The 26,042-nt window shown below is 40.6% G+C and overlaps 1 protein-coding gene across 3 annotated transcripts in view; it reads left to right on the forward strand.

Moving 5' to 3' along the window:
• Positions 1-311: 311 nt before the first annotated feature.
• The window catches only part of DZIP1 (DAZ interacting zinc finger protein 1), a 52,001-nt gene continuing 26,270 nt past the window's right edge, over positions 312-26,042 (forward strand). For 2 of the 3 annotated variants that reach the window (XM_081046352.1, XM_081046354.1), the window contains exons 1-10: positions 312-640; positions 1,294-1,391; positions 1,756-1,973; positions 2,694-2,929; positions 3,046-3,603; positions 10,511-10,595; positions 13,379-13,503; positions 17,598-17,759; positions 21,007-21,144; positions 22,543-22,605. In XM_081046352.1, coding sequence (XP_080902478.1) covers positions 2,927-2,929; positions 3,046-3,603; positions 10,511-10,595; positions 13,379-13,503; positions 17,598-17,759; positions 21,007-21,144; positions 22,543-22,605 — 1,134 coding nt within the window. In that variant the 5' untranslated portion in view covers positions 312-640; positions 1,294-1,391; positions 1,756-1,973; positions 2,694-2,926. Of the gene's footprint in view, positions 743-1,293; positions 1,392-1,755; positions 1,974-2,693; positions 2,930-3,045; positions 3,604-10,510; positions 10,596-13,378; positions 13,504-17,597; positions 17,760-21,006; positions 21,145-22,542; positions 22,606-26,042 lie in introns of all 3 variants that reach the window. The other variant, XM_081046353.1, reaches the window with a different exon arrangement.

Below are 26,042 nucleotides of genomic sequence, written 5' to 3' on the forward strand. Positions count from 1 at the left end.
GCTGGGCTACATTAGATAGCCTCTTCAAGGTTCCTTGCATCTGCAGAATTCTATTAATACGACGAAACCGAGTCTTTTCTTGGGAATGAATTCACTTTAGTAAAGCCCCCATGGGAAATTAGGTAGCTGAGGAACAGGCCAACAGCAGGGTTGGAGTGAATCTGGTTTCTCTTTGAATAGCCTTTCAGGGGAGAGCATCCCACGCCAGCCGCGGAGCGCGCGCCCGGCACCACGTGTCTGCACCAAAAGCCGGATTGGCCGAGCATATTTTAGCGCCGCAGTCTAGACATGCACGGTCCCGCCCAGCTGCCAGAGGAGCTGGGACGCGGAGAGAAGAGGCCAGAGAAAGATCGTGGAGGGGGAGGGGGCGGGAGGGGGGAGGGGGATCCCGAGGCACCCGCGGCCTGTAGTCTGGGAGGGCCCGGCGCAGCTCCAGGCGGCCCGCCTTGCCACAACTTGCCCCGACCAAGCAAGCTTCATCCTGCACCCTGGAAGAAGGAGCCAGCCCGCCGCTTCCCGCTCGGCTGATCCTCCTCCTCTGCGGCCCGCCTGCATCAGCAGCGCGCCTGGGATCTGGGTCCCCAGCGTCGCCCCCGTCCGCCTGCAGCGCCCGGCACCCGCCCAGGAGCGCGCAGCTGGGGTGAGCCGAGGCCTGCGATGCGCCGGGCGCCCGTGGGAGCCCGCGGCAGACGGGGCATCTCGGTACCCGCGAAGCCCGGCCCTCCTCCCGCTTCCCCCGGCGGTGAGCAGAGACGCTGCCGACCCCGCTGGCTTGGCTGCCGCAGCCCCCATTCCCATTTGCCTTCAAAGAGACCGCGCCGAAGCCCCACTATAGCCGCCGTCCCCCGGCCTTTGTTTTTGCGGGTTCAGGAGCCGGCCCTGCGCTCCGCGGGGCTGGCGGCCGTGCCCGGGGATGGGGGGCGGAGGGAACGCTAAAGCGTGCCCCCTTCTTTCCTGTTCCGGCCATCTTGCGACTGAGATTCAATCGAGGGGCGAAGGTAGCAAGCGGCACGGCGCTCGGGGCCGGAGTGGTGGCGGCGGCGAACAGAGATGGGTGTCTCCGGCCGCGTGCGCTCCTCCCCGGACTGCAGTAGGGGCGCGCGGACAGTCCCTCCGTTCAGCTCCAAAGGGCTTGGTTTCAGATCCTGGGTGAATCCCCGGAACAGGCCAGAGGCACAGACAAGGCGAGGGATAAAGGCTGGGAGCTGACATTTACTTTAAGCGCCTAATTCATTGATCTTTATCCACGTGTCCGTTGGTAAATTCTTAATGCCTCTCCCTGCCTTATGCTAGGTGCTGGGGATATAATGGTGAGCAAGAGAAACCACGGCCCTTGTTCCCGCTGATCCCGAAGCCCAGTGGATGGAGTCCACAGTCCACAGACCTGCCAGGCATGTATCTCGACGCCCTTTAAACAGATGGGAAAACTGAGACCTAGGGTGACATAACTTGTTCTAGGTCAGTTAGCAAGTAAATGGAAGACTCAAACTTTGAACTTAGATCTTTAAGACTTATGCTTTGGCTTCAGCGAATGGGTAATAATAGCTCTTTTTTTTTTTCCCCAGAGTTCCGTTAAATGTTATTTGGATGTATGGTTCCCATGAAGTCATACAAAGTGCTTGTTTCCTGGATGCTTTTATGTGTGCTTATTTCTAGTTCACAATATCTGGAAAGTGCTAAAAATATTTGATGTTATAGTTTTGCTTCCTGTTTCTCTGAACTGTATTTGCCTGTCTTCTGTTCTTTGGCTGTTAGGAAAGACAAAAGTTTTCCTGATGGTTGGTCCAAGCTGGGACTCCAGGGTGGAGTGAGGAATGTCTGGCTTTTCCTCAACTCACTGATCTTTGCGGTAGCCAGAGGCAGACCCCAGAAGACCCCAAGAATAAGAATGAAAGGCCTGAGGTCTACAAGTTGCTACTGGAAATATTTTTGCCTCTCCAAAAAACAATGCAGCTGCCGCACAGGTTTTTAAGGTAAATAACCAGGGCTTTGTAAAACCTGGTAAAACTGATGGCTAAAGTTCCTCTCCATGTAATATTTTTTTTACCTTCACAGTTTGAAAATGTCTCCTTTTGGAAAGACAAAGTATTAAATATTTGGGGCAGTTTTTTGGTTTGTACTTTTATCAGAATGTTATCCTTAGGTGGCCAACCATAGAGGGAGAAAGAGTCCATTTTAAAAAGTATCTTTCATGTAAGAAATTTGGAAAGCCTACCATCAAATATAATTACACCACGAATTTAATTTTTAAATGACTTTATTGACAAATAGTATGCAAAATGCACCCTTTATTTTCAGTGTGCAATTCAATGAATTCTGTCAAATGTACATGCCCGGGGAATCAAGAGCACAGTGAAAATACACATATTTTTAAACCCCAAAGTGTCTTTGTGCCCTTTGTCAGCCAGTCCCCCTCCATCCCATTTAATTTTACATAGTTTTGTTGCTTAATGTATAAAAGATGAGGATGAATAGATATTTCTAATCTCAAAAACCTAAGGGGAGGACAGGTGTGAATAACCAGAGATTGCAGCTAGGACCCAGGGGGATGTATGCGGCTGCCCACGTTTTAGGAACCTGGAGTGTCTGGCCCAGAGGCCAGAGAGGGTGGTGCCCCGCCGTCAGGAGGTACCCTCTGGGTGGACCGGTGGGTCCATTCAAGCTGGTCCAAGAAGTCTTCTCTGGTCCCTCAGGGCCCTGGGCACACGCTGACCACGCGGGGGCCGGCGCGCCCTTTGCTCCTGCTCCGGCCCCCCCACCCCCCACCCACGCTGCCATACCAACGGCCTGGAGGCGCAGACGTTAGGCCACGACCGCCGCCTCCTCCAGGGACCCGGCCTTCTGCTCCTGAGAGGCGGGGAGGCGGCGCGGGGTAGACGACACCTCCCCCTCGGATGCCGGCGGAGGTGGCGATTCGCTTGCAAGCATGGTAAGAGACTGGAGACCCGGGCTACCTCCTCGGATGCCGGGTTAGGGGCTCCCGGGGAAGGGGGTGGTCCACCCGACACCCAGCTGCGCCGCCACCCTCGCGCTGTCTTCTCGCAGCCCTTCCAGAAGCACGTCTACTACCCGCTGGCCAGCGGCCTCGAGAGTCCAGACGTCCCCCCAGCCTCCGCGGCGGGCGCAGCTGCCAGGGCCTGTGTCCCTCCCAGCGCGGCATCGGGCCACCTGCCCTTCTTCCAGTTCCGGCCGCGGCTGGAGAGCGTGGACTGGCGGCGGCTGAGCGCCATCGACGTGGACAAAGTGGCAGGGGCCGTGGACGTGCTCACGCTGCAGGAGAACATCATGAACATCACCTTCTGCAAGCTAGAGGACGAGAAGTGCCCGCACTGCCAATCAGGGGTGGACCCGGTACTGCTGAAGCTCATCCGCCTGGCGCAGCTCACCATTGAGTACCTGCTGCACTCGCAGGAGTTCCTCACCTCGCAGCTGCACCACCTGGAGGACCGGCTGCGCCTGAGCCAGGCTGACTGCGAGCAGAGCAAGCAGCTCCTCAACAAGCAGGCTGGGGAGATCAAATTACTCAAGGAAGAGTGTAAACGCAGGAAAAAGATGATCTCCACCCAACAGATGATGATTGATGCCAAAGCCAGCTATTACCAGGTAGGAAACTGCATTGTGATTACAATTCCTAATCCAAAGAAAACCTCAATTCCCACTGGCCTGGATATTCAGTCTTTTAAGTACTTAAAAAAAAATTGTACTGTAATTCAGAAGAAACAGCATATTTAAGTAAAACCATAATTTTAACCAACAGATGACATTTTTCATTACTTTCTGTAGACTACCATAGAATTAATAATTAAACAGGTAACGTCTGCAGTGTTTTATTGAAGTCATGTAAATGCTGGTTAAGAACCTGTTTCCTCCTCCTAGTTAGTGTAATGAAAAATAAATCATGTACCAATTGGTACTGAGGTTGGCCCCTAAACAATCTGGAATGATTCAATTTGTGAATTTTTCTCATTTTTTATTTTGAAATCTTTTCAAATATACAGAAAAGTTTCAAAAATAGTGCAGAGAACTTCCATATACCCTTCAAATAAATTCACCAATTATTAACATTTGTCACATTTGCTTCAATTCCTTTGTCTCTATATACATATTTTTGAACCATTTGACAGTAAGTTGCAGACTCCTTAAATATATCTTGTTCTTATTTCCTAAGAACAGGAACACTCACTAATATAACAACAGTGTTTAAAAATTACAAATTTTTGCTTTTCTGTTGTTAATCTCCCACTGTTACCGGTTGCACATTGAACCCAAGATAAATATTGTAATTTTTGAGTGTTATATATACATATATATATACCACATACATACATACCGGGGGTGCCAAAAAATGTATACACGTTTTAAGAGATGTTATCTATGCTCAAGCAGTAGTTTGCTGTAATCAGAAGTGTCTGGACACTGATGGTAACCACTTTGAGCACCTCTTGTAATTGCAGAAGTCAAACGTGACTTGTATTCATCTCTTGTTATCGGTATATATTGAGTATTACAATTAATACAGTTTTTTCCTTTCTTAAAATGTGTATACATGGTTTTGGCACCCTCTGTATATATACATGTACCTTATTGAGTAGGTGGAAGAAGTGCAAAAGGTATCAACGATGTTTGAGAAAGATCTCAAAGGAATAGACTGACAAGATTGATTTCACACCCTCACATTCTAGTGATTAGGCTAAATATGGCCTAAAAGGCCTCAGTGGGTTTGGGTCATAGTGAATGCAGAGAACTTGGTACAGAGCGCAGAAAATGGTGAAGTTAATAGTACTTAGGACTGACCCAACGGCAGTGTTGAGACACAGGTACGTTGGGAAAGAATACTGTTAGAAAGGCTTAGTGGTTTACCCTTAGTGACCCAATCCTGAGATATAGTTGTCAAATGACACTTGTTGCTAATTGCCTATTCATTTCATAAATGCTATTTAAAAATTAAATATTTACAAATAGTGTTGAAATGGTTCTTTGTAAATATATTCTTATTATGAATACAATGAGTGTTATTTAAACCTTAAAAAGAAGTTCATCTTATTCAAGATTTGGTAGTAATCTAGTGAAGCATTAAAACCTATAACCTATAGAAATTTTATATTTACAAACACTTTTTCATTCTTTTCGTTAACACTGAAATAGCTGTTAGTAAATCAAGATTTTCAAAACTGAATGATATATAAGGGAAAAAAGGTAATGGCTCAGTTTTATCAAATGATTGACCTATGCCAACTTTAGGCCCCTCAGCAGACTCTGTGAATGACAGTGTTAGCTGTATAGTGTGCCTATGTATGACAGAGAAGAGGTAGGACTGACCAGACCACCTACAGAGTACAGGTACACCCTGCCCTCTTTTAAGTGGCTTGACATTCATTGTCTCTTTATGGAGCCTGAGCAGTGTGAACACTTTATGGTGACAATTCCAGAGTTAACTGCCTGTTGTTTAATCCTAGCTGTTCCACTGTGCAAGTCATTTAACTTCTAAACCTCAGTTTCCTCGTCAGGGAAATGGGACATTTGTAGTAGCCACCTTTTATGGTTGTTCTGAGAATCCCATAGATTATATGAAAAACATGAGGAAGGCTCACTAAATAGCATCTGACATATGGATGTTGATTTTTACAGTGGCTTCCCGGTAGTGAGTTGTGACTGTGATCTCTTTGCAAATCCTCAAATCTATTTTAGGAGCTCATCGTATAGATGGGGTATAGAAAACAAGGCCAGAGGTCACAGTGCTGATGCTGTAAGAATCAGTGATTCAGGGAGGGGCAGTCAAAGGCTGTTGCTATGAATAATTGGCATATAAGCTAGCTGGGGTTCCACGATGTTAATAATCATTGAAAGTCCAAGTTCATGAACGAGATATTTGACCTAAAATAAGTTTATGGGAAGACAATTGATTTTGGTTAAATAGTTATTTGACTTTAGCATGTAGTCATGACTTTGTGTTTATAAATAAAGACCTCCAATACCTGGGGAATTCCTATGGCCATGTGTAAAGGCCTGTACCAATGATCTGGCTATCAAATATTTTTTTTTTAATTTAAAAATACCAGTGCATCATAACTGACTTGGACTATTCTAAAAAGACCTTGCATTTTCACAGCTGGAAGACTCAGATTCCTCTTCCTGCTCCGGCAACACAGGCAAATTTTGGAATGTCAGTGAATTTCTGTCCCTGCTTCCAATTATTCAGCCCCTTGAAGTTGGAGATGAGTATTGGGGAGTAGAAACAGCATGCATTTTGCAGTCAGAGAGACATAGGTTAAAATATACAACTGATAATGAATGTTGTGACTTAACTTTTCTGAGCCTTAGTTTCTTCATGGATAAAGTGGTAGCCATGGAAATTTAAAAAGATAACAATGTAACAGGGCCTACCTGTTGGAACAGTGGAAATGTTGGGTTTTTTATCTACTATTCTCTGAAGCATTGTCTGTGAGAAGTCTTAAAAATCTGGAGGAATAGAGACCCTCCATCCTACTTCATTTTTGTAAAGGAATCCAATTAACATTGTTGTGTTAATTCTATTACACTAAATGTTTTTCATTTTTTAATGATTGTGGATGGAAGTTGTATTAAGACATTTACCTGTTTTACCTAGCATGCAATCTATACGTAGTCCACATTTTTAAACTAAGTACACTGAACATTGTATGTTCATACTGGATTGTATGGTAAGAGTAAGTTTAGTTTTGTAAGAAACTGCCAAAGTAGCTGGACCATTTTGCATTCCCACCAGCAATGAATGAGAGTTCCTGTTGCGCCACATCCCTGCCACCATTTAGTGTGGTCAGTGCTCTGTATTTTGGCCATTCTAATAGGTGTGTAGTGGTATCTCATTGTTTAAATTTGCATTTCCCTGATTGATGGCATATTATGTGGAGCATCTTTTCATGTGCTTATTTACCAGCTGTATATCTTCTTTGGTGAGGTGTCATTTGTTAAGGTCTGTGGCCCATTTTTTAGTTGGGTTGTTTGTTTTCTTTTTGTGAGCTTTAAGAGTTCTTTGTATATTTTGGATAACAATTCTTTATCAGTGTTGCAAATATTTTTTCCTAGTCTATGTCTTGTCTTCTCTCTCTCTGACATCGTCTTTTGCAGAGCAGAAGCTTTTTTTTTAATGAAGTCCCGCTTATTATCAATTATGGCTTTCATGGATCGTGTCTTTAGTGTCTAAGAAGGCAAGGCAAGCATCACCATGCCCAAAGCAATCTAGGTTTTCCCCTGTGTTATTTTCTAGGAGTTTTATAGTTTTGCATTTTACATTTAGGTTTGTGACCAATTTTGAGTTAGATTTGTTTGAAGGGTGTAAGGTCTGTGTCCAGACTCTTTTCTATTTTTATTTATTTTTTTTGCATATGGATGTTCAGTTGTTTCAGCAACGTTGTTGAAGAGACTACCTTTATTCCACTATGTTGCTTTTGCTCCTTTGTCAAAGGTCAGGTGACTATATATAATAGGGGCTTATTTCTGGGCTTTCTATTCTGTTCCATTGATTTATCTGTCTGTTCTTTAGCCAACACCACAGTGTCTTGATAACTGTAGTTTTATATATAGTAAGTCTTAAATTTGGGTAGCATCAGTCCTCCAACTTTGTCTTTCTTCAGTATTATGTTGGCTTCTCTGGGTCTTTTGCTTCTTCATATAAACTTTAGAATCAATTTGTTGATATTTACAAAATAACTTGCTGGGATTTGGATTGGGATTGTATTGAATCTATAGATCAATTTGGGAAGAACTGACATCTTCACAACATTGAGTCTTCTTATCCATTAACATGGATATCCATTTATTTTATCTTAGGTTTTGTTCATCAGAATTTTGAAACTTTCTGCATATAGATCTTATACATATTTTGTTCTATTTATACCTAAGTATTTCATTTTTAGGGGTGCAAATGTAAATGGTGTTGTGTTTTTAATTTCAAATTCCACTTACCATTGCTAGAATATAGGAAAGCAGCTGACTTTAGTGTATTAATCTTCTGTTCTGTAACATTGCCATACCTGGTTATTAGTTGCAGGAGCTTTTTGTCAATTCTTTTGAAATTTCTACATACACAATTATGTTGTCTGCGAACAAAGACAGTTCTGCGTCTTCCTTCCCAATCTATATTTTTCTTTTCTTTTCTTTTCTTTTCTTTTCTTTTCTTTTCTTTTCTTTTCTTTTCTTTCCTTTTCTTTCCTTTTCTCTTCTTTTCTTTTCTTTTGCCTTATTGCATTAGCTAGGATTTGTAGTACATGTTAAAAAGCAGTGGTAAGGGGACATCCTTGCCTTGTCCCTAATCTTAATGGGGAAGCTTTGAATTTCTCACCAAGTATGATGCTAGCTGCAGGTTACTGTAGGATAGATAGTCTTTATCAAGTTGAGAAAATTCTCTCCCCTGAGAAAAACCCTCCCTGAGAGTTTTTGTTTTCTTTTTAACTCTCAGACTCATACACTCTGACCCTCCAGCAAGTTGTCAGTTCCAGTTCAGGTTTTCCTACCGTCCACACCGGTCCTGTGGGCGTTATTGCTGGTGAGTCTCTGCTGTCCTAAGCGGTGACTCCCTGTACTCACCTGTCTCTCCAAGCTTGGAGGCAGTGGTTTACTGTGTCCTCCCGTCTCTTACAGACTCAAGAAGAGTTGATTTTTCAGTCTGTTCAGTTTTTTACTTGCTTTTAGGGTGGAGTGGTGATTTTCAAACTCCTTACCCACAGATCCAGAAAGTGGAAGTCTCTTAAGCTTTGTTTTAGTGGTTTTTGTCATACAGAAGTTTTTCTTTTTAATGTAGTCAAAATGTCAGTCTTTGCTTTTTGGAATAGGAACCTCTTCTTACCCTGAGTTCACGACTCTTCTGTATTATTCAAATGGTTAAATACATTCTTTTTCCATTTTTAGAAATTAAAAGTTACACATTCCAGGGTTCCTCATCATTTCCTTTCTCCCACGCTGCACATACATCTGAGTCGGTGTGGCCAATCCCTAAAGTACTGTGAGGCCACCAGAGCAGTCATCATAAGCAGAGAAGACTGAAAGGATGGTTTAACGGTTCTCTGAAATGCAATGACGAGGAATATGCCACAGTGTTAATTTCCTGGGATACTAGAACCTGAAGCTCTGCTGCAGTTACACTGATTAAGAGTAAGGCAGCCCCCGAATAGAAGAATATGTAAATAAGCAGTGGAGGTGAAACAGCAAAATCCAAACTGGGAGAAACTCTGCAGGACAAGTGCTCAGCAAAAGAATTGCAAGGAAGAAAGAGAGAGGGAGGGGAAACCTCTAGATTAAAAGGGAGTTAAGGGACATAACCAGTTGCAGGAGATGATCTTCTTTGGACCCTGATTCAAAACAAACTCAACTATAATTTTATGTGTATAATGTGATGGCTCAGTGTGAGGTCGGGGTGGTGGTGGATGGGGGTGGGGGGTTCACGGTGTGAGGGATGTAAAAATAAAATAAAATAAAATAAAGCTATAAAAAAAAAACTACAAATTTTTTCTAAGATAATGTGTGAAACATTGGGGGGAAAATAAAAACAAATGGTTGAATATTTGTTGATATTAAGGAATTAATATTCACATTTTAAAAGGAGGAGTAATGCTGTGATTGTGTTAACAGAAAGTCCTTTTAGAGGTAGGTTTTGAAATATTGACAAATGAAATGTCCAAGATTTACTTCGGAGTAATCCAGGGGTGAGGACATACATGAAACAAGTTGAATTTTTGCTCTAAATTTTGAATCCGTGTCAAAATGGAAAATAGAGGTATTAGTGAATTCACTTTTCCCCAGTAAATTCATATTAGGAGGCCAAATATTTTTCATGTGTTCAGTCATTTATGTATTAATGCTGGGTTCTGGGGATAAAGCTATGCATAAGATAGACAAAGTCCATGCTTTTAGGAAGCTGACAGTTTAGAACCTAGAGGGAGCTGGGCAAGAGACAATAGCAAGCAATGTAAATAAATGTAAAAATACTAACTGGTAAGATGTACAATGATGAAGATAAGACAATGTGATGGGACAGTGACTGGTGGGGGGATCACGCTGAAGATGTGTCATTCACCCCCAGTGTGGAAGATGCTCCATAAACGACACCTTGAATGTCACGAAGGAGTCAGCCATGGAAAGGTCTGGGGAAGCTACAGGCAGGGGTCCCACCCACGCAAAGGGTCTGACGTTGGCCTACGTGACGGACAAAAATAAGACTGGCATGGCTTGAGTGTCCCGAACAAGTTGGTGGTGACAGGCTGGACACCACCGAACTACGGGGAGCAGCATTAACGGTTCCAGAAAGCACTATGATGGGCCACTTTAACTATCGAGATAATTTTCCACTTCCTTGTGCTCAGTTTGGGAAGAACACCCTGGTTTGATATTTGTCTTTTCAGTCATGCTTTCAGTATCCCTCGCCAGGAGGGTAACTTTTTGGGGGAAAGCCCCAAAGAGGTAGTTCTTCAGGCACCCCAATTTTAATTGAAATTAGGTGAAAGGACACATGGATTTGTTGCTCTCTCCTTTCCAGTGCCATTTTTGTGACAAGGCCTTTATGAACCAAGCTTTTCTACAGAGTCATATTCAGCGCCGCCACCCTGAAGATTCTCACCTTGGTAAGTACTGAGCTCAACTTCAAAGAGCGGTTTTCTTTCTGGTACGTTTTTCTTTTTTCAGTGAGACATGGTCCAGTGCATTTCTCAGTCCTTTCAGAACCAAGTGTCGTAGTCCTTGTTCATTCATGAAGTAAATATTGAGCCTTGCTATGTGCCATGCACTGCAAAGTCCTGCATTCTAATGAAAGTCTTACATTCTAAAGTGGGGGGCAGAGGAGATGCATTTAAGTGGAAGAGTGATTCTTTTCCAATGGTGGCAAATGCAACAAAGAAAATAAAGCAGGAGCATGGAATGGAGAGTGACTCCAGGTCGTCAGTGAAGGCTTCACTAAGGAGGCAATATTTGATCAAACACCAGAATGATGAGGAAATCCCAGTCTGGGGAAAATCTGAGAAACGAATATCCCAGGCAGGGGGACCTCTAACTGTGAGGGGTATAAGGGGAAGGCAGGACAGTGCATTTGAGGACCAGACAGAGGTTGGTGGAGCAGAGTGAGCAAGAAGGTGATCTGTGGTGATGTTGGAGAGGAAGGAGCTAGGTTCCCTGGGACCTCAAATGTCCTGGGCAGGAATGTGGGTGTTTTTATAAGCCTAGTGGGAAGCCACCGGAGGATTTTAAGTAGGGGAGGGACAGGACCTAACTTGTACCTTAAATTGACCCCTCTAGCTGCTGGTGGAGAACAGACTGTAGGGACAATGGTGTAAGCAGGTAGAAGAGTAAGGAGACTGCAAGAGTAGCCCAGGTGAGAGAATATGGCAGCCGGACCAGGAGAGTACCAGGGAAGATGGCAGAAGTGAAGATGAAAGAGAGTATGTTCTAGACACAGAGCACACAGAGATGGGACTCAGCACAAGAAAAAGAGATGAAGCAAAGGCGATCCTGGGTTTTTGTCCTATACATTTGGGTGAATGGCAGGGAAATGAGGGGAGGGAAGCAGGTAGAGGGAGAGTGGACAGTTTGTGTTGGCCCTAGGTAAACGTAAGTTACACATACGATCACCGTCCAAGTGGAGAAGCTGGAGGTCTTTAGGTCAAGGGAGAGGCCCAGGCTGGAAGTATAAACCTGGGAGTCATTAGCAAAGCTGGGCTGGATGAAGTCACCTAGATAGAAAAGAGAAGACAGCTGAGGGCCAGCCCTGGGGCTCTCCCCACACTAGGAGTTCAGGAGAAGCAGCTGAGCAGAGTGAGAAATAGTAGTTATTGAGGTAGGAGGGAAACCTGTGGAGTGTGATGTCCTGGAGACGAAGGGAAATAAATGTTTCAAGAAGGAGGCAGTTGTCAGTTGTATCGAATGTTCTGAGGCACAGAGTAAGATGAAGACTGAGAACTGACTGTTGATGTCACCATAGATATTGGTGACCTTGACATAGCAGCTTCAGTGGATTGGTGGGGACAAAAGCCTGAATGGAAGGAGCTGAAAATCAAGCAAGGAAGTGTTTATATCAATTGCAGACATTTATTTTAGTAGCATTTGCTGGGAAGGAGAGCAGAGACATAAGGCATTACCTGGAGGGAAATGTGGGATCAAGGGAATGTGTTTTGTTTGATGTGGGAGATACTAAGATGAGTGTGGGTACTGATATGAATTAACTGATAAGGGTGAAATGGAGGAATCAAGAGAGGGGAGGGGTTCTCTGATTTACCAAGGAGCAGGTTTCCTACTATTTAAATGTTCTCACAAGCAAAGAATGCAAGGTGTATTTCTCCATCAGCAGATCAAAGCATTTTTAGATTGCTGCACTAATCCACAGAAATTCTTGGGATTTTAAGTGTTTTCAGTATCTAGACATGTGTACTTCTAGCTTATTACTCAGTGCCTGCTTTCGCCTCCCTTTTGGGCCAGTCTGTTTCCATTTCTGCCTATTTCAGGGAAATAGATTTATTTAGGAAAGAGCTAAACTTTGTATACACAATATAAACAGCATAAAATTCCATTTATAAGCCATGGATCACTGATACAATTTAGTAATTAATTAGATAAACTGGAAAGATTAAATATTTTAACGAATTAGCATTCTTCCGTGTGAAACTGACTTTCTTTCTCTTCTGTTTCAGTATCTTATTCTATCTCATACTCGTTTCAGAGAGTATTTCAGACTCTGAAATGAGTATTATTTCTTCAGGTCATCTTTGAGATTCTGACTTTCTACTTTGGTTTCCATACCTTTCATGTCTACACTCACAGACACATGTATATCCATTCAGTCATGTGTACATCTGCATGTAAGTACATGACATAAGTATTCTTCGCTTCACTTGTTGCTTCCTTTTACAATTTTTCAATACTTCGTTTTTGCCCATGGACAGATTGTGGCCCAAGTTTGCATTTTGATTGCCAGCCTCTACTTGTCTTAGCATTGATGGGGTTCTCAGGAGAGTTCAGTGGGAGCCAGAAGAATGGTGACCATAGACATTTCCATACGGTGGCACCTGCAGTGGAAGCTGCTGCTTCCCCTCTCTCATTGAGATAGACATCTCAAAGAATAGCCTAGGATTAATCCTTGTCACCATTACCGTTCCCTGAATGGCCTCCCACACTGTCCCTGTGGGATCATCCAACCTCAACACAATGGCTGAAAGAATCTGTAAAAATAATTCAGCACCTATTACTACAAATAAACACTAAGGAGCAAAAATTGACTCGTGGCATGACAAAAAGTATTAATATCCCAAGTAAGGGCAGTTTCCTTTGTTTTTGTCTTATCAATAGGACTCTACCCCCTAAGTTTTCAGAGAGGTTTCATAAGCGATGGTATTTTAATAAGATATTTCTGTTGCAACAGCGTATAAGAAAAAGGCACAGACTGATACGCTCCAGAATGAGATTGACATGTTGAAGGAGCAGCTGCAGCTCACCAAGTCTCAGTTAGAGGCTGCACAGCACGCCCATGCAGTCCGATCCTCTAAGGTATGATACCAAATTCTGAAACAGTGGTGTATTGGGAAGGATTGACATTAATTCCTTTTGAATGTTTGGTAGAATTCACCAGTGAAGCCATCTGGTCCTGGAGTTTTTTGGGGAAAGTTTTTGATTACTGATTCAATTTCCTTACTCATTATTGGACTGTTCAGATTTTCTATTTCTTCATGATTTAGACTTGGTAGGTTGTATGTTTCTAGGGATGTATCCATTTTTCCTAGGTTGTCCAATTTGTTGGCATGTAATTGTTCATAGTAGTCTCTCATGATCCTTTGCAATATTGTGGTATCGGATGTAATGTCTTTTCTTTTGTTTATAATTTTATTTATTTGAGTCCCTTTCGTTTCTTGGTTAGTCTAGCTCAAGGTTTGTCAATTTTGTTTATTTTTCAAAAAACAACAACCCTTAGTTTCATTGATCTTTTCTACTGTTTTCCTATTCTATATTTATTTTTGCTCTAATCTTTATTATTTCTATCCTTCTGCTAACTTTTGGCTTAGTTCTTCTTTTTTCTGATTCTTTGAGGTGTATGTTATGTTGTTTATTTGAGGGTTTTTTTCTTAATGTAGGCATTTATAGCTATAAACTTTTGTCTTAGAACTGCTTTTTCTGCATCTCATAAGTTTTGGTATATTGTGTTTGCATTTTCATTTGTTTCAAGATACTTTTGATTTCCCTTTTGATTTCTTATTTGACCCATTGGTTGTTCAGGAATGTGTTGTTGAAATTTCCAAATACCAGTTAATTTTCTAATTTTCCTCCTGTTACTGATTTCTAGTTTAATACCATTATGGTCAGAAAAGATGCTTGGTATAATTTTAATCTTGAATTTATTAAGACTTGTTTTCCAACCTCACATATGATCTATCTTGGAGAATGTTCTGTGTGCGCTTAGAAGAATGTCTATCAACTGATGTTCGATAAGATGTTCTGTATGTCTGTTAAGTTAATTTGATCTATAGTGTTGTTCAAATACTGTATTTCTTTATTGATTTTCTGTCTGGAATTAAAATTGTATCTCCATGATAAATTGACCCTTTTATCATGATATGATTTTCTTTGTCTCTTCAGATCTTTCTTTTTTACTAATGTGGACATTTACAGATATAAATTTCTCTCTGGGCACTGATTTGGCATGTTGTGTTTTAATTTTCATTCATCTCAAAGTATTTTCTGATTTCCCTAGTGAGTTTTGCTTTGACCCATTAGCTGTTTAAGAGTTTGTTGTTTAATCTTCATGATTTTTATTTTTCAGTTTTCCTTCTGTTGATTTCTGCCTTCATGCCATTGTGGTTTAAGAATATACTTTGCATGATTCCAATCTTTTTAAATTCATTAAGAATCATTTGATGACCTAACATATGGTCTATCATGGTGAATTTCCCATGTGTATTTAACAAGATTGTAAATTCTGCTGTTGTAAGGTGCAGTGTTCTTTATATGTTTGTTAGATCAAGTTTGTTTATAGTGTTCAAGTCCCCAGTTAAGAAAACCAAAAGTCATTGAGAAATCAAAGGCTGATCGACTAGACCTCATATAAATATGAATTTGTGTTTTTTGGGGGGTGAGATGGGGCTATTCTTTTTTGTTTATTTATTGTGGTGACAATTGTTAGTAAAAGTACATAGGTTTCAGGTGTACAATTCTGTATTACATCATCTATATATCACATTGTGTGTTTACCATGCAGAGTCAGTTCTCCTTCCATCACCATATATTTGATCCCTTTTACTTTCATCTACCACCTCCCTCCCCCCATACCCTCTGGTAACTACTAAACTATTGTCTGTGTCTATGAGTTTTTGTTTCTTCATTTGTCTTGTTCCTTTGTTATTTTCAGTTTTATATACCACATATCAGTGAAATCATATGGTTCTCAACTTTTTCTCTCTGACTTATTTTGCTTAGCATGATAATCTCAAGATCCATCCATGTTGTTGCAAATGGCACTATTTCATCTTTTCTTATGGCCGAATAGTATTTCATTGTGTATATATACCATATCTTTTTTATCCAAGCATCTATCGAAGGACACTTCGGTTGTTTCCATGTCTTGGCCACCATAAATAAAGCTGCACTGAACATTGGAGCACATATATCTTTACGGATCGATGTTTTCAGATTTTTGGGTAGATACCCAGGAGAGGGATTGCTGGGTCATGTGGTAATTCTATTTGTAATTTTTTGAGGAACCTCCACCCAGCTTTCCATAGCAGCTGCACCAGTCTACATTCCCACCAACAGTGTCTGAGAGTTCCTTTTTCTCCACAACCTCTCCAACACTTGTTATTTTTTGTCTTGTTGATGATAGCCATTCTAACTGTGGTGAGGTGATATCTCATTGTGGTTTTTATTTGCAATTTTCTGATGATTAGTGATGTTGAGCATTTTTTCATATGTCTATTGGCCATTTGTATGTCCTCTTTGGAGAAATGTCTCCTGAGGTCCTCTGCCCATTTTTTAATTGAATTATTTGTGTTTTTGCTACTGAGTTGTATGAGTTCCTTGTATATTTTGGATATTAGCCCCTTATCGGAGGTGTTGTTTGCAAAAATCTTCTCCCATTCGGTTGGTTGCCTCTTTATTTTGTTGATGGTTTCTTTTGCTGTGCAGAAGCTTTTAAGTTTGATATAGTCCCATTAATTTACTTTAGCTTTTACTTCCATTGCCTTTGAAGTCAAATTCATAAAATGCTGTTTGAACCCAAGGTCCATAAGTTTAGTACCTATGTTTTCTTCTATGCAGTTTATTTTTTCAGGTCTTATGTTTAGGTCTTTGATCCATTTTGAATTAATTTTGGAACACGGTAACAGATAGCAGTCTAGTTTCATTCTTTTGCACATGGCTTTCCAAGTCTCCCAGCACCATTTATTGAACAGGCTGTCTTTTCTCCATTGTATGTTTTGGCTTCTTTGTTGAAAATTATCTGTCCATATGTCTATGTGGGTTTATTTTTGGGTTCTCAATTCTATTCCATTGGTCTGTGTGTCTGTTTTTCTGCCAATACCATGCTGTTTTGATTATTGTAGCCCTGTAGTACAAGCTAAAGTCAGGCAGTGTGATACCTCCAGTATTGTTCTTGTTTCTTAGGATTGCTTTTGCTGTTCGGGGTTTTTTGTGATTCCATACAAATCTGATGATTGTTTTGTTCTATTTCTTTAAAAAATGCCATTGGGATTTTGATGGGGATTGCATTAAATCTGTATATTGCTTTGGCTAATATGGCATTTTAACTATGTTGATTCCTCCAGTCCATGATCATGGAATGTCTTTCCATTTCTTTGTGTCTTCTTCAATTTCTTTTAAAAATATCTTACAGTTTTCCGTATATAGGTCTTTCACATCCTTGGTTAAGTTTATTTCTAGGTATTTTATTCTTTTTGTTGCACTTGCAAAAGGAATTGTTTTTTATCTCTTTGTCTGAGATTTCATTGTTAGTATATAGGAATCCAATGGACTTTTGTACATTGATTTTGCAGCTGGCCACCTTACTATATTCATTTATTGTTTTTAATAGCTTTTTGGTGACGTCTTTAGGGTTTTCTATATATAGCATCATGTCATCTGCAAAGAGTGACAATTTAACTTCTTCATTCTCAATTCAGATGCCTTTTATTTCTTTCTCTTGTCTGATTGCTCTGACTAGGACTTCCAATACTATGTTGAAAAAGAAGTGATAGGGGACAGCCCTGTCGTGTTGCTGAATGAGATGGGGCTATTCTACTAAATTGATATGGTATCAAGAAAGTTTTTTTTGCTCAGTACTTTTCTTTTATAAAGTATGTTTACATTTTACATATTATTGCATGTCTGCAAGTTTACAGATCACAGAACTCTTGAGACTTTGGGCCACTGTGTTTGTATTTTAAAGGATGTAAGAACAAAAGGATGTTCTGTGCTGCCTTTGGTTTGGAAAAATCATTGTGTACAGACCTGCCATTATACGAAGTGTTCCTGCAAGCCTCACAGAAATATGCAATACTAGCTGATACATTTGACGTGAAGTTTGTCAACTGACTTAAAATTTTGTATATTTGTTTCATACCAGAACTTTTAAAGCCATGTGTTAAATTTTATTTCAGGAATATGAAATGCAGAAAACAAAAGAGGAAGAATTTCTGAAGCTAGTTGATAGATGGAAGGAAGAAGAAAAGGAGAAACTACTTGATGAAATGGAAAAAGTCAAGGAAATGTTTATGAAGGAGTTTAAAGAATTAACTTCCAAGAATTCAGCATTAGAATATGTAAGTATTAAACCGAGAAGTCCTCATAGTATTGGTAGAGTTGTTGCCTTGAGAGCTAGCATTAGAATAACATGATGGCCAGTGAGCCCAGAAGTTCCTTTATTGTACCTTTTACCTTATTGTACCCCTCCTCCCTGAGATTCTTGAGGGAGCTCAAGGTATATATAAGACAGAGCAAGTCAGAAAAATCATTTTGTTGAGAATGGGAGCTTTGGCCCAAACCCCAATGCAGGACACTTGGTACATTTGATCAGATCATACACGGTCCCTCTTTCCTTAGCTGATTAGGTTTGAAACCTTAAGCCATAAACCCCTCGCTGAGTATTGGAACTTTCCGGAAAGATCACCAATGTGAACAGAGAAGGAAGCCAACCCAGAAAGACAGAGGAAGAACCTTCGCCAGTCCTGGCGGGCAAGGAGGACAGAGTCTGGAGCAGGCTGGATGTGGCTAAATGAGCCCCCTCCCTTGTGGAAGCAGCCTTGCTGCACACTGCCCTGGTTACCTGCATGGATGACAGAGACACGCCTCACTGAGCTGTGACCTTCATCCTCTGTGCACTCCTTCCCCAGAAAGTAGCTGGTGTCCTCCGGCTAAGAATGATGTGAGCTCTTTGGGCAACTCAGTCCTAAATCATCCTTAGGGAAAAGGCAACGCGGGAGGCGAGGGAAGATCCTCGAGCTCCCTCTAGGGGCCAACACATTTTATAAATTAAAATAGAGGGATATTTTTGCAGTACTGTTAAGATCCTTCTCTAAAACACCTCGAACTCTCGCATAAGGGTGGGCAAAATGTGACCTGTGAACCAAATCTGCTATTCCCCTGTTTTTGTATGCCTCATGAGCTAAGAAAGTTTGGTACACTTCCACACAGTTGACAGCATTCAAAAGAAGAATATCTCATGACATACGAAAGTTATAGGAAGTGTCCATAAGTAAAATTGTTTTGGAACACAGCCATACTCATTCCTTTGTATTTTGTCTGTGGTGCCTTTGTGCTAGAGCAGTAGTGTTGAATGGTTGTGACCGAGACCTTCTGTGTCTCACAAAACTGAAAATGTTTACTATGTGGCTCTTTACAGAAAATGTCTGACAGGCCCGTCATATCTTTATAAAGTAAATATGACACGAGGTTAACAATTGGTGAAGGTGAAATGGATGTTCATTGTACTGTTCTTTCAACTTTCCTGTAAGTGGCAAATAAAAAGTTGGGGCGGGGGGAATAACTTAGGATGGCTCATTGTGTATTTTCTGCAGGGCTTCCCTCAGGCAACTTTCTGTCAGTTCAGTTAGCCTATATTACCTCTCCTTTGTGGTTGTTCTTCCCAAGTATCAGGATCCCTAAACAGTACTGATCTCTCTATTCACAGTTTCTTTACCACCCATACTCCAGGGTCCTCTCCTGAACTCACATTGTGGCGCCTTCTCAAAGTGGGAGTCCCTATTACCCACAGTAGTGGAGGATTTTGATACTAATCAATTAAGACTGACTTAACGTCTTCCCCATCAAGTCCACGCTCATTTTGTGCCCTTGTGATAAGCTACCAATTACAGTTTTTTTGCCTGAGATTCCTTGCATGATCCTACACCTGGCTCCCCACCCCCAGGACAATTATGGGCTGGACTTTTCTCCACAGTTTTACCACTCCTACCTTTTTTTTTTTTAAGTAGATTTATTGAGATATAGTTCACATTCCATACAGTCCACCCACTTTACGTGTACAATTCAGTGGTTTTTCTTATGTTTAGAGTTACGCAACCATCTTCATGGTTATTTTAGAACATTCATCACCGCAAGAAGAAACCTTGTACCACTGGCACTCCCTCCACACTTTCCTCCCCCCCAACCCCTGGCAACTATGAATCTTCTTTCTGTCTCCATGGATCTGCCTGTTATGGACATGTCATATAAATTGAATCATACAATATGTGTTCTTTTGTGAGTGGCTTTTTTCACTTAGTATAATATTTTCAAGATTCATCCATGTTGTATTTATTGGTATTTCATTCCTTTTTATTTTTTTTATTGCCGAATGATATTCCATTGTTTTGGTGCATTCATCAGTTGTTGGAGTTTGGGTTGTTTGCTCTTTTTGGCTATTGAAGGCTTTTTAAATTGTTATTAAAAATAGACTATTTTTTAGAATAGTTTTAGGTTTACAGAAAAATTGAGCAGATACTACAGAAAGTTCCATATGAGCCCCCCTCCCACCTTATACATACTTTTCCATATTACTGACATCTGAAATTAGTACATTTGTTACAATTAATGAACCCACATTGATACATTAGTGTATTAATTAAAGTCCCTTCATTCTGATTCCTTTAGTGTTTACCTAATGTCCTTTTTCTGCTCCAGGATCCTATCCAGGATGCCATATTACATTTAGTTGTCATGTCTTTTTAGTCTCCTCTTGTGTGTGACAGTCAGACTTGTTTTTGATGACCTGGACAATGTTGAGGAGTCCTTGCCATGTACACTGCAGGATGACCCTCTGTTGGAACTGATCTGATACTCTTCTCGTGGTCAGACTGGACTTGAGGGTTTTTGAGAGGCAGACCTCAGAGTTAAATTGCAATTTTCATCATATCATATTGAGGGTATATACTGTCTACATGATTTATGGCTGTTGATGTTGACCTTGACCGCCTGGCTGAGGGAGTGTTTGTCAGGTTTCTCCACCAAAGCGTTACCTCTGAGTACATTTCCTACTGTACTCTTTGAAAGGAAGTCGCTATGTGCAGCCCAGACTAAAACAGCGGGGAACTATGTTCCTCTACTGTTTTGTTTTTGAAGTTAACACACAGTATTACGTTCTGTGAATGTGAATTTCTGAGGGTGTTTACTGCTAGTTACTTTGGGACTGACAAAGGATAAAATTAAAACATTGCGTACCTAATGGGTTCATGGATGCGGCCCCAGGTGATGATGGCCACATCACTAAGTTATCTTGAGAACCGGCTGTGCCCATTTCCTCTGTTTCTGGCAACTGTCACATGCCCATCAAAATTTTTAAGACCCATTGTCTAGATTAGAAAGTTAGGTTTTCCTTTCTCTTTTTCGCCCTGTGTATGTTCTTTTGATTTGAAGGAACAAAAAGGAAAATCAGTCGACAGGAGAAGCAGGAGAAGCGCAATGAGCAACCAATAGGATAGTCAGATTTAAAACATGCTCCCCAGTTTTATTCTCTGTTTCAGTCTTATGAAAGCATAAACATTCGTACCAGTGATTTTGCATCTCATTTTACAGCAATTGTCAGAAATCCAGAAGTCCAATATGCAGATCAAGTCCAACATAGGCACATTAAAAGGTGCACGTGAGCTTAAAGAAGAACGTCCTCAGTATCCCCAGGATTTCCAAAATGTGATGCAACTTCTTGACAGTCAGGTATGTGACAGTGGGCAATAACTGTGGTCTAGGCCTAGTTTTTCTTAGTGAAGTAATTAATGTACAGCTAGCATCATCTACAGAAAAAGTGTACGTCTTTTTCAGCGACTGTGAAAGTGGCTAATTCTTTTTTTCTTATCTCCTAATACATGTATAATTCCTAATAGGTGTTCATTAGCTGCTTGTTGATTGACTAGTAGATGTGGATACAGAACAGTTAGCAAAATTGTTTCATTTTCCCCTAAGATAGTATCTTTTCAAATTGGTTAGTATTACTTCAATATTTATTTTTCATATTTTGGATGTAGGTCTCACTTTCCAAAGGCATACTGAAGCACTAACTTTCTTTTCAGAGCTTAAATATACATACAACTACCATGTTTCCCCGAAAATAAGACCTAGCCGAACCATCAGCTCTAATGCGTCTTTTGGAGCAAAAGTTAATACAAGACCCAGTGTTATTTTAATATAATATAGGACCAGGTCTCAGATAGCATAATGTAATGTAATGTAATGTAATGTAATGTAATGTAATGTAATATAATATAATATAATATAATATAATATAATAAAATATAATATAATATAATATAATATAATATAATATACTGGGTCTTACATTAAATTTTGCTCCAAAAGATGCATTAGAGCTGATGGTCTTATTTTCAGGGAAACTGTATATTGGTGAACTGACAATCTTTTACCTTTATCAAACATAATTACAAGCATTTGGCAGTGTACCTCTGTAATTAGCGCAGTCGTCACACTGGCTATTTTGGCCACACTGGTTTGGGGGAACCTTGTGTTTTACAAGGAAACAAATAGAGGTTAAAGCTTATGAATTCAGGATTTTTTTGAAAAGCAATAATGCATCATTTTTAAAAGTGTGGTTTTGAATACAGACGACTGCCACTGCTGCTTGCTTTGCTCCTTACGTCTTGCCTCCCTCCCAAAAATCCACCTTCCACGTCGCAGCCAGGCTGACCATGTCACTGTCCTGCCTAAAACCCTTCAGTGGCTCCCTGTTTTTCACCGAACAAAGTGTAGAATCCATAAGCAGCATCCACAGTCCCTGAGGATCCAGACCCTGTGTCATCCCCCACCTTTCTCGGTGTTACCGTGACACTCTCGGCAGCCCAAAAACAGCTCATGGTTCCCAGAACACGGCATTCTGTTTTCTGCTGTTGCCCTTGTGGTGTGTCATAGAGAATAAGATGAAAACCAAGAGCAAATGTGTTTCAACATTTTTAACTGTATGTATTCTAGAACATGTCTGCTAACATTTCGCCAAAAAGATAGTCAGGTTTCATAGGCACCCACTAAAAAGCAAGCTTCCATTTTGAGTAGACTTCATTGTTACAGTTGCACATACATTATTTTTGTTTTGCCGTTTCATAGGAAAGCAAATGGACAGCTCGAGTTCAAGCTCTTCATCAAGAACACAAGAAAGAGAAGGGTCAGGTAAGATTAGGAAACCATCCCTATATTCATTGCAGCATTATTTACAGTGGCCAAGATATGGAAACAACCTAAGTGTCCATTGAGAGACGACTGGATAAAGAAGAAGTGGTATGTAGTACATGCAATGGAATATTACTCAGCCATAAAAAAGAATGGAATCTCGCCATTTGCATCAACCTAGATGGACCTGGAGTGTGTTATGCTAAGTGAAATACATCAGACTGAGCAAGGCAAATACCATGTGATTTCACTTATATGTGCAATCTGAAAAACAAAGTAAACAAATAACACAGAAGCAAACTTGTAGATACAAAGAACAAACTAATGGTTGCCAGATGGGAGGGTGTTTGGGAGAGTTGGGTGAAAAAGGAGAGGAATTAAGAAGTACAAAGTGGCAGTTACAAAATAGTCATGGGGATCTAAAGTACAGCATAGGAAATATAGTCAATATTATTATAGTAACTATGTATGTTGTCGGATGGGTACTAAACTTATCAGGGTGATCACTTTGTAAGGTATATAACTGTCTAATCAGTATGTTGTACACCTGAAACTAATATGATTTAATATGTCAACTGTATTTGAAAAAAATAAACCAATGGCCTATATGTAGGTCATTTTTGCAAAGAATATTTGTGTTTCTTTATAATTAAGGTAGTATTTGTTCACTTAATAAAATTTGTAGGGTAATACCCGTGTAACAAAAATTAAATTACTTATAATTCCAATACCAAAGATAACTACTGCTACTGCTTTGTTATAATTTCTTTTAGTTTGTTTTCTGTGCTATAAATGTTGTATTTCTATAAGTATAGAAACACATACATACAATCTTACAAATTTTGAATTATGCTTTATATCTATAACTTCATATACTTTTCACTTAGTATATCACATTTTCCTATATTTTAAAATATTCTTCAAAATCATGATTTTTAATGGCTGCCTGATGATCTTATAGATGTATCATACGTTATTTAATCATTTCTTCATTGTTGAATATATGTTTCTAATTTTTTCACACAGAGTGACAATCCAGATAATTTTTAAATAAAGGCAGGGATTGTTCACATTAAAATCATTTTAATGAAAACAAATTTAATTATAACACTGATTCCCTTTCAGCTGAATGCACTAGAAATTTAAGTGTTAAAGTGATTTTACACTAGTGCAAAACATCTAAAGTAGATTTATTTGAGATCCTTTTTTTTAGTAAAAATGGTTTATTTTTTCCCTTTAAGTTGCCTGTGTTTTGTAGCTTCTGTATCCCCTGTGTTAATCTGCTCAGGCTGCCATAACAAAGGACCATAAGCAGGGTGGTTTCAACAACAGACACTTATTTCTCACGGTTCTGGTGGCTGGGATTGTGGGTGTTAGCCAGTTCAGTTCCTAGTGCGAGCCCTCTTTCAGACAGCCACCTTCTCATCTTCCCGCTGTACCCTCACGTGGAAGGGGTGTGTGTGTGGGGGGGGGGGAGAGAGAGAGAGAGGCACAAGAGCTCTGGTCTCTTCTGATTAGGGCCCTGATTCCATCACAAAGACCCTACCTTCATGACTTCATCTAAACCTAATAACATCCCAAAGGCCGCATCTCCTAATATCACACTGGAGGTTAGGGCTTCAACCTGAATTCTGGGGGGAGGGCACAAACATAGGGTTTGTAATGCCCAGGGGGAAAGGGATTCAACAGGACCTGTACTCTGGGAGTGCAAACTTGAGCCACTTTAGATTTCTACTTCCCACACCCTCCTCTGGCCTTGCTTTATATGTCACCTGTGACTGCTCTATCCAAGTAGGTAGTCCCCTCCATTTACTCTCACCACTGCGTGACTATAGCTCTGACCACTATTTTAAATCGTATTTTGCTTACTTGTTTACTTGTTTATAGTCTGTCTCTCTAATTAGATCACTAGCCCTATGAAGGAGGGACTCTATTTGGTTCTTCATCGTAATGTGCCAAATATGTGATTGACACTCATTAACTATTTGCTGAATGAATGGGGAAGGTTGCAAGATGTCCAACAAAGGGATCACTCAACCATGTTTCTGTGGATGAGAAATGCTGATTGTAGGATTCAAAAGAAAGTGCCGGGTTGAAAGAGTCTGAGCATGGTATTTGAACCTATGTCCTCTTAACCTCAGGGTCCTGCTTATCTGCCTCACTGCCTGGCTTACCTGTCACGCATTAGGCACTTGGCCAACTGGGGAGGAGAATAAGAATAGGCAGTGACAACTTAGAGAATGGTTGCTTTTCTGTAAGAAAGTCCTCGCTTTCCTTTGAGATGATCCAAGGTAATAGTTCCTAACCAGAATGACCTGAGGCTCTTCCCAAATACACACACGCAACTCTACAACTTCAGATTTTCATTCCGTAGGTAACTCAAGGACATGCATATTTTGGGGGTTAAAAAAAATCTAGACAATTCTGTTTTGGATCCATGGGTGAACCACTGCTCTTAGATAATTTGAAGATCCTACTCTTATTGTTCAAGGCATCTTCCAGCATTGACATTTAGAGAGAGAATTCAGGATTCCTTATTAATTCAGGCGTGTTTCATCCTTGCTCTTTTAAAGCCCCTTGTTGTATTCTAGGCAGTTGTGGGACTTTCAGTGGATCTTCTGGCTGGAATAGAATGCAAGTTGCCAAGTTTCACTTGGCCACTGCAAGCTGTGATCGAGGGAAAGACCAATGTGTGTGGTTAGGAAGAAGGAGAGGCCTTCCTGGTTCTGGGTGGGGCGCCGCGCCCCACGGATGGTGAGTGTGTGGGGTCTTTGTGCCACCGCTAGGCTACGCTGCTCCCTTGTCTGTTGGTTTTGTTTGTTCAAAAGCTGCTTGCTGCTTCCTTCACTTCTCTTAAAACCTAACAGAGGGACGAATTCAATCAGGTTTAGTAATCTCTGCCTGAGACCTAACTATTAATTATTCCACTTGATTGGTGCCTACTGTTCCTACAATGCACATATTGTGTTTCTCTGTTTAAGGGAAGTTATGTTTGCCAACTTTTTATTGCTTTACCGAGTTTCTTGGCAGTCTTTTTTTGTTTTGTTTTGTTTTTAAATAACATTGGTAGGAGTTCAAAGGGAGTCACAGATACACGATGGCATACCCTTTTGACCCAACATAAGACTCTTTAGAGCTTGGGAGGTTGTAGAATGGTCACGTAATGAAAGGAATGGAGGATGGGGTGATGTGGACTGATAGAAAAAAAAAAAAGCACAGAACTTGAAATGGTAGAAGGTCGTAACATGGGCTCGAGAGCTGCAAACTTTTTGAAATAATTTCTGTCTATCTCTTGCTTAGATATCACATTCCTCTCTTAGTACACTTTTTTCTGTAGTTTTCTGGTTAATTCTCATTTCCAATTCTCAATTCTTTATTTTCCTATGTTCTCTTTCTTGGGGCCTGGAATGCCTCCACATAATGTTGATCCTAAACCT

The sequence above is a fragment of the Rhinolophus hipposideros genome (assembly GCF_964194185.1).
Source record: "Rhinolophus hipposideros genome assembly, chromosome: 4".
In the NCBI taxonomy this organism is placed as follows: domain Eukaryota; kingdom Metazoa; phylum Chordata; class Mammalia; order Chiroptera; family Rhinolophidae; genus Rhinolophus; species Rhinolophus hipposideros.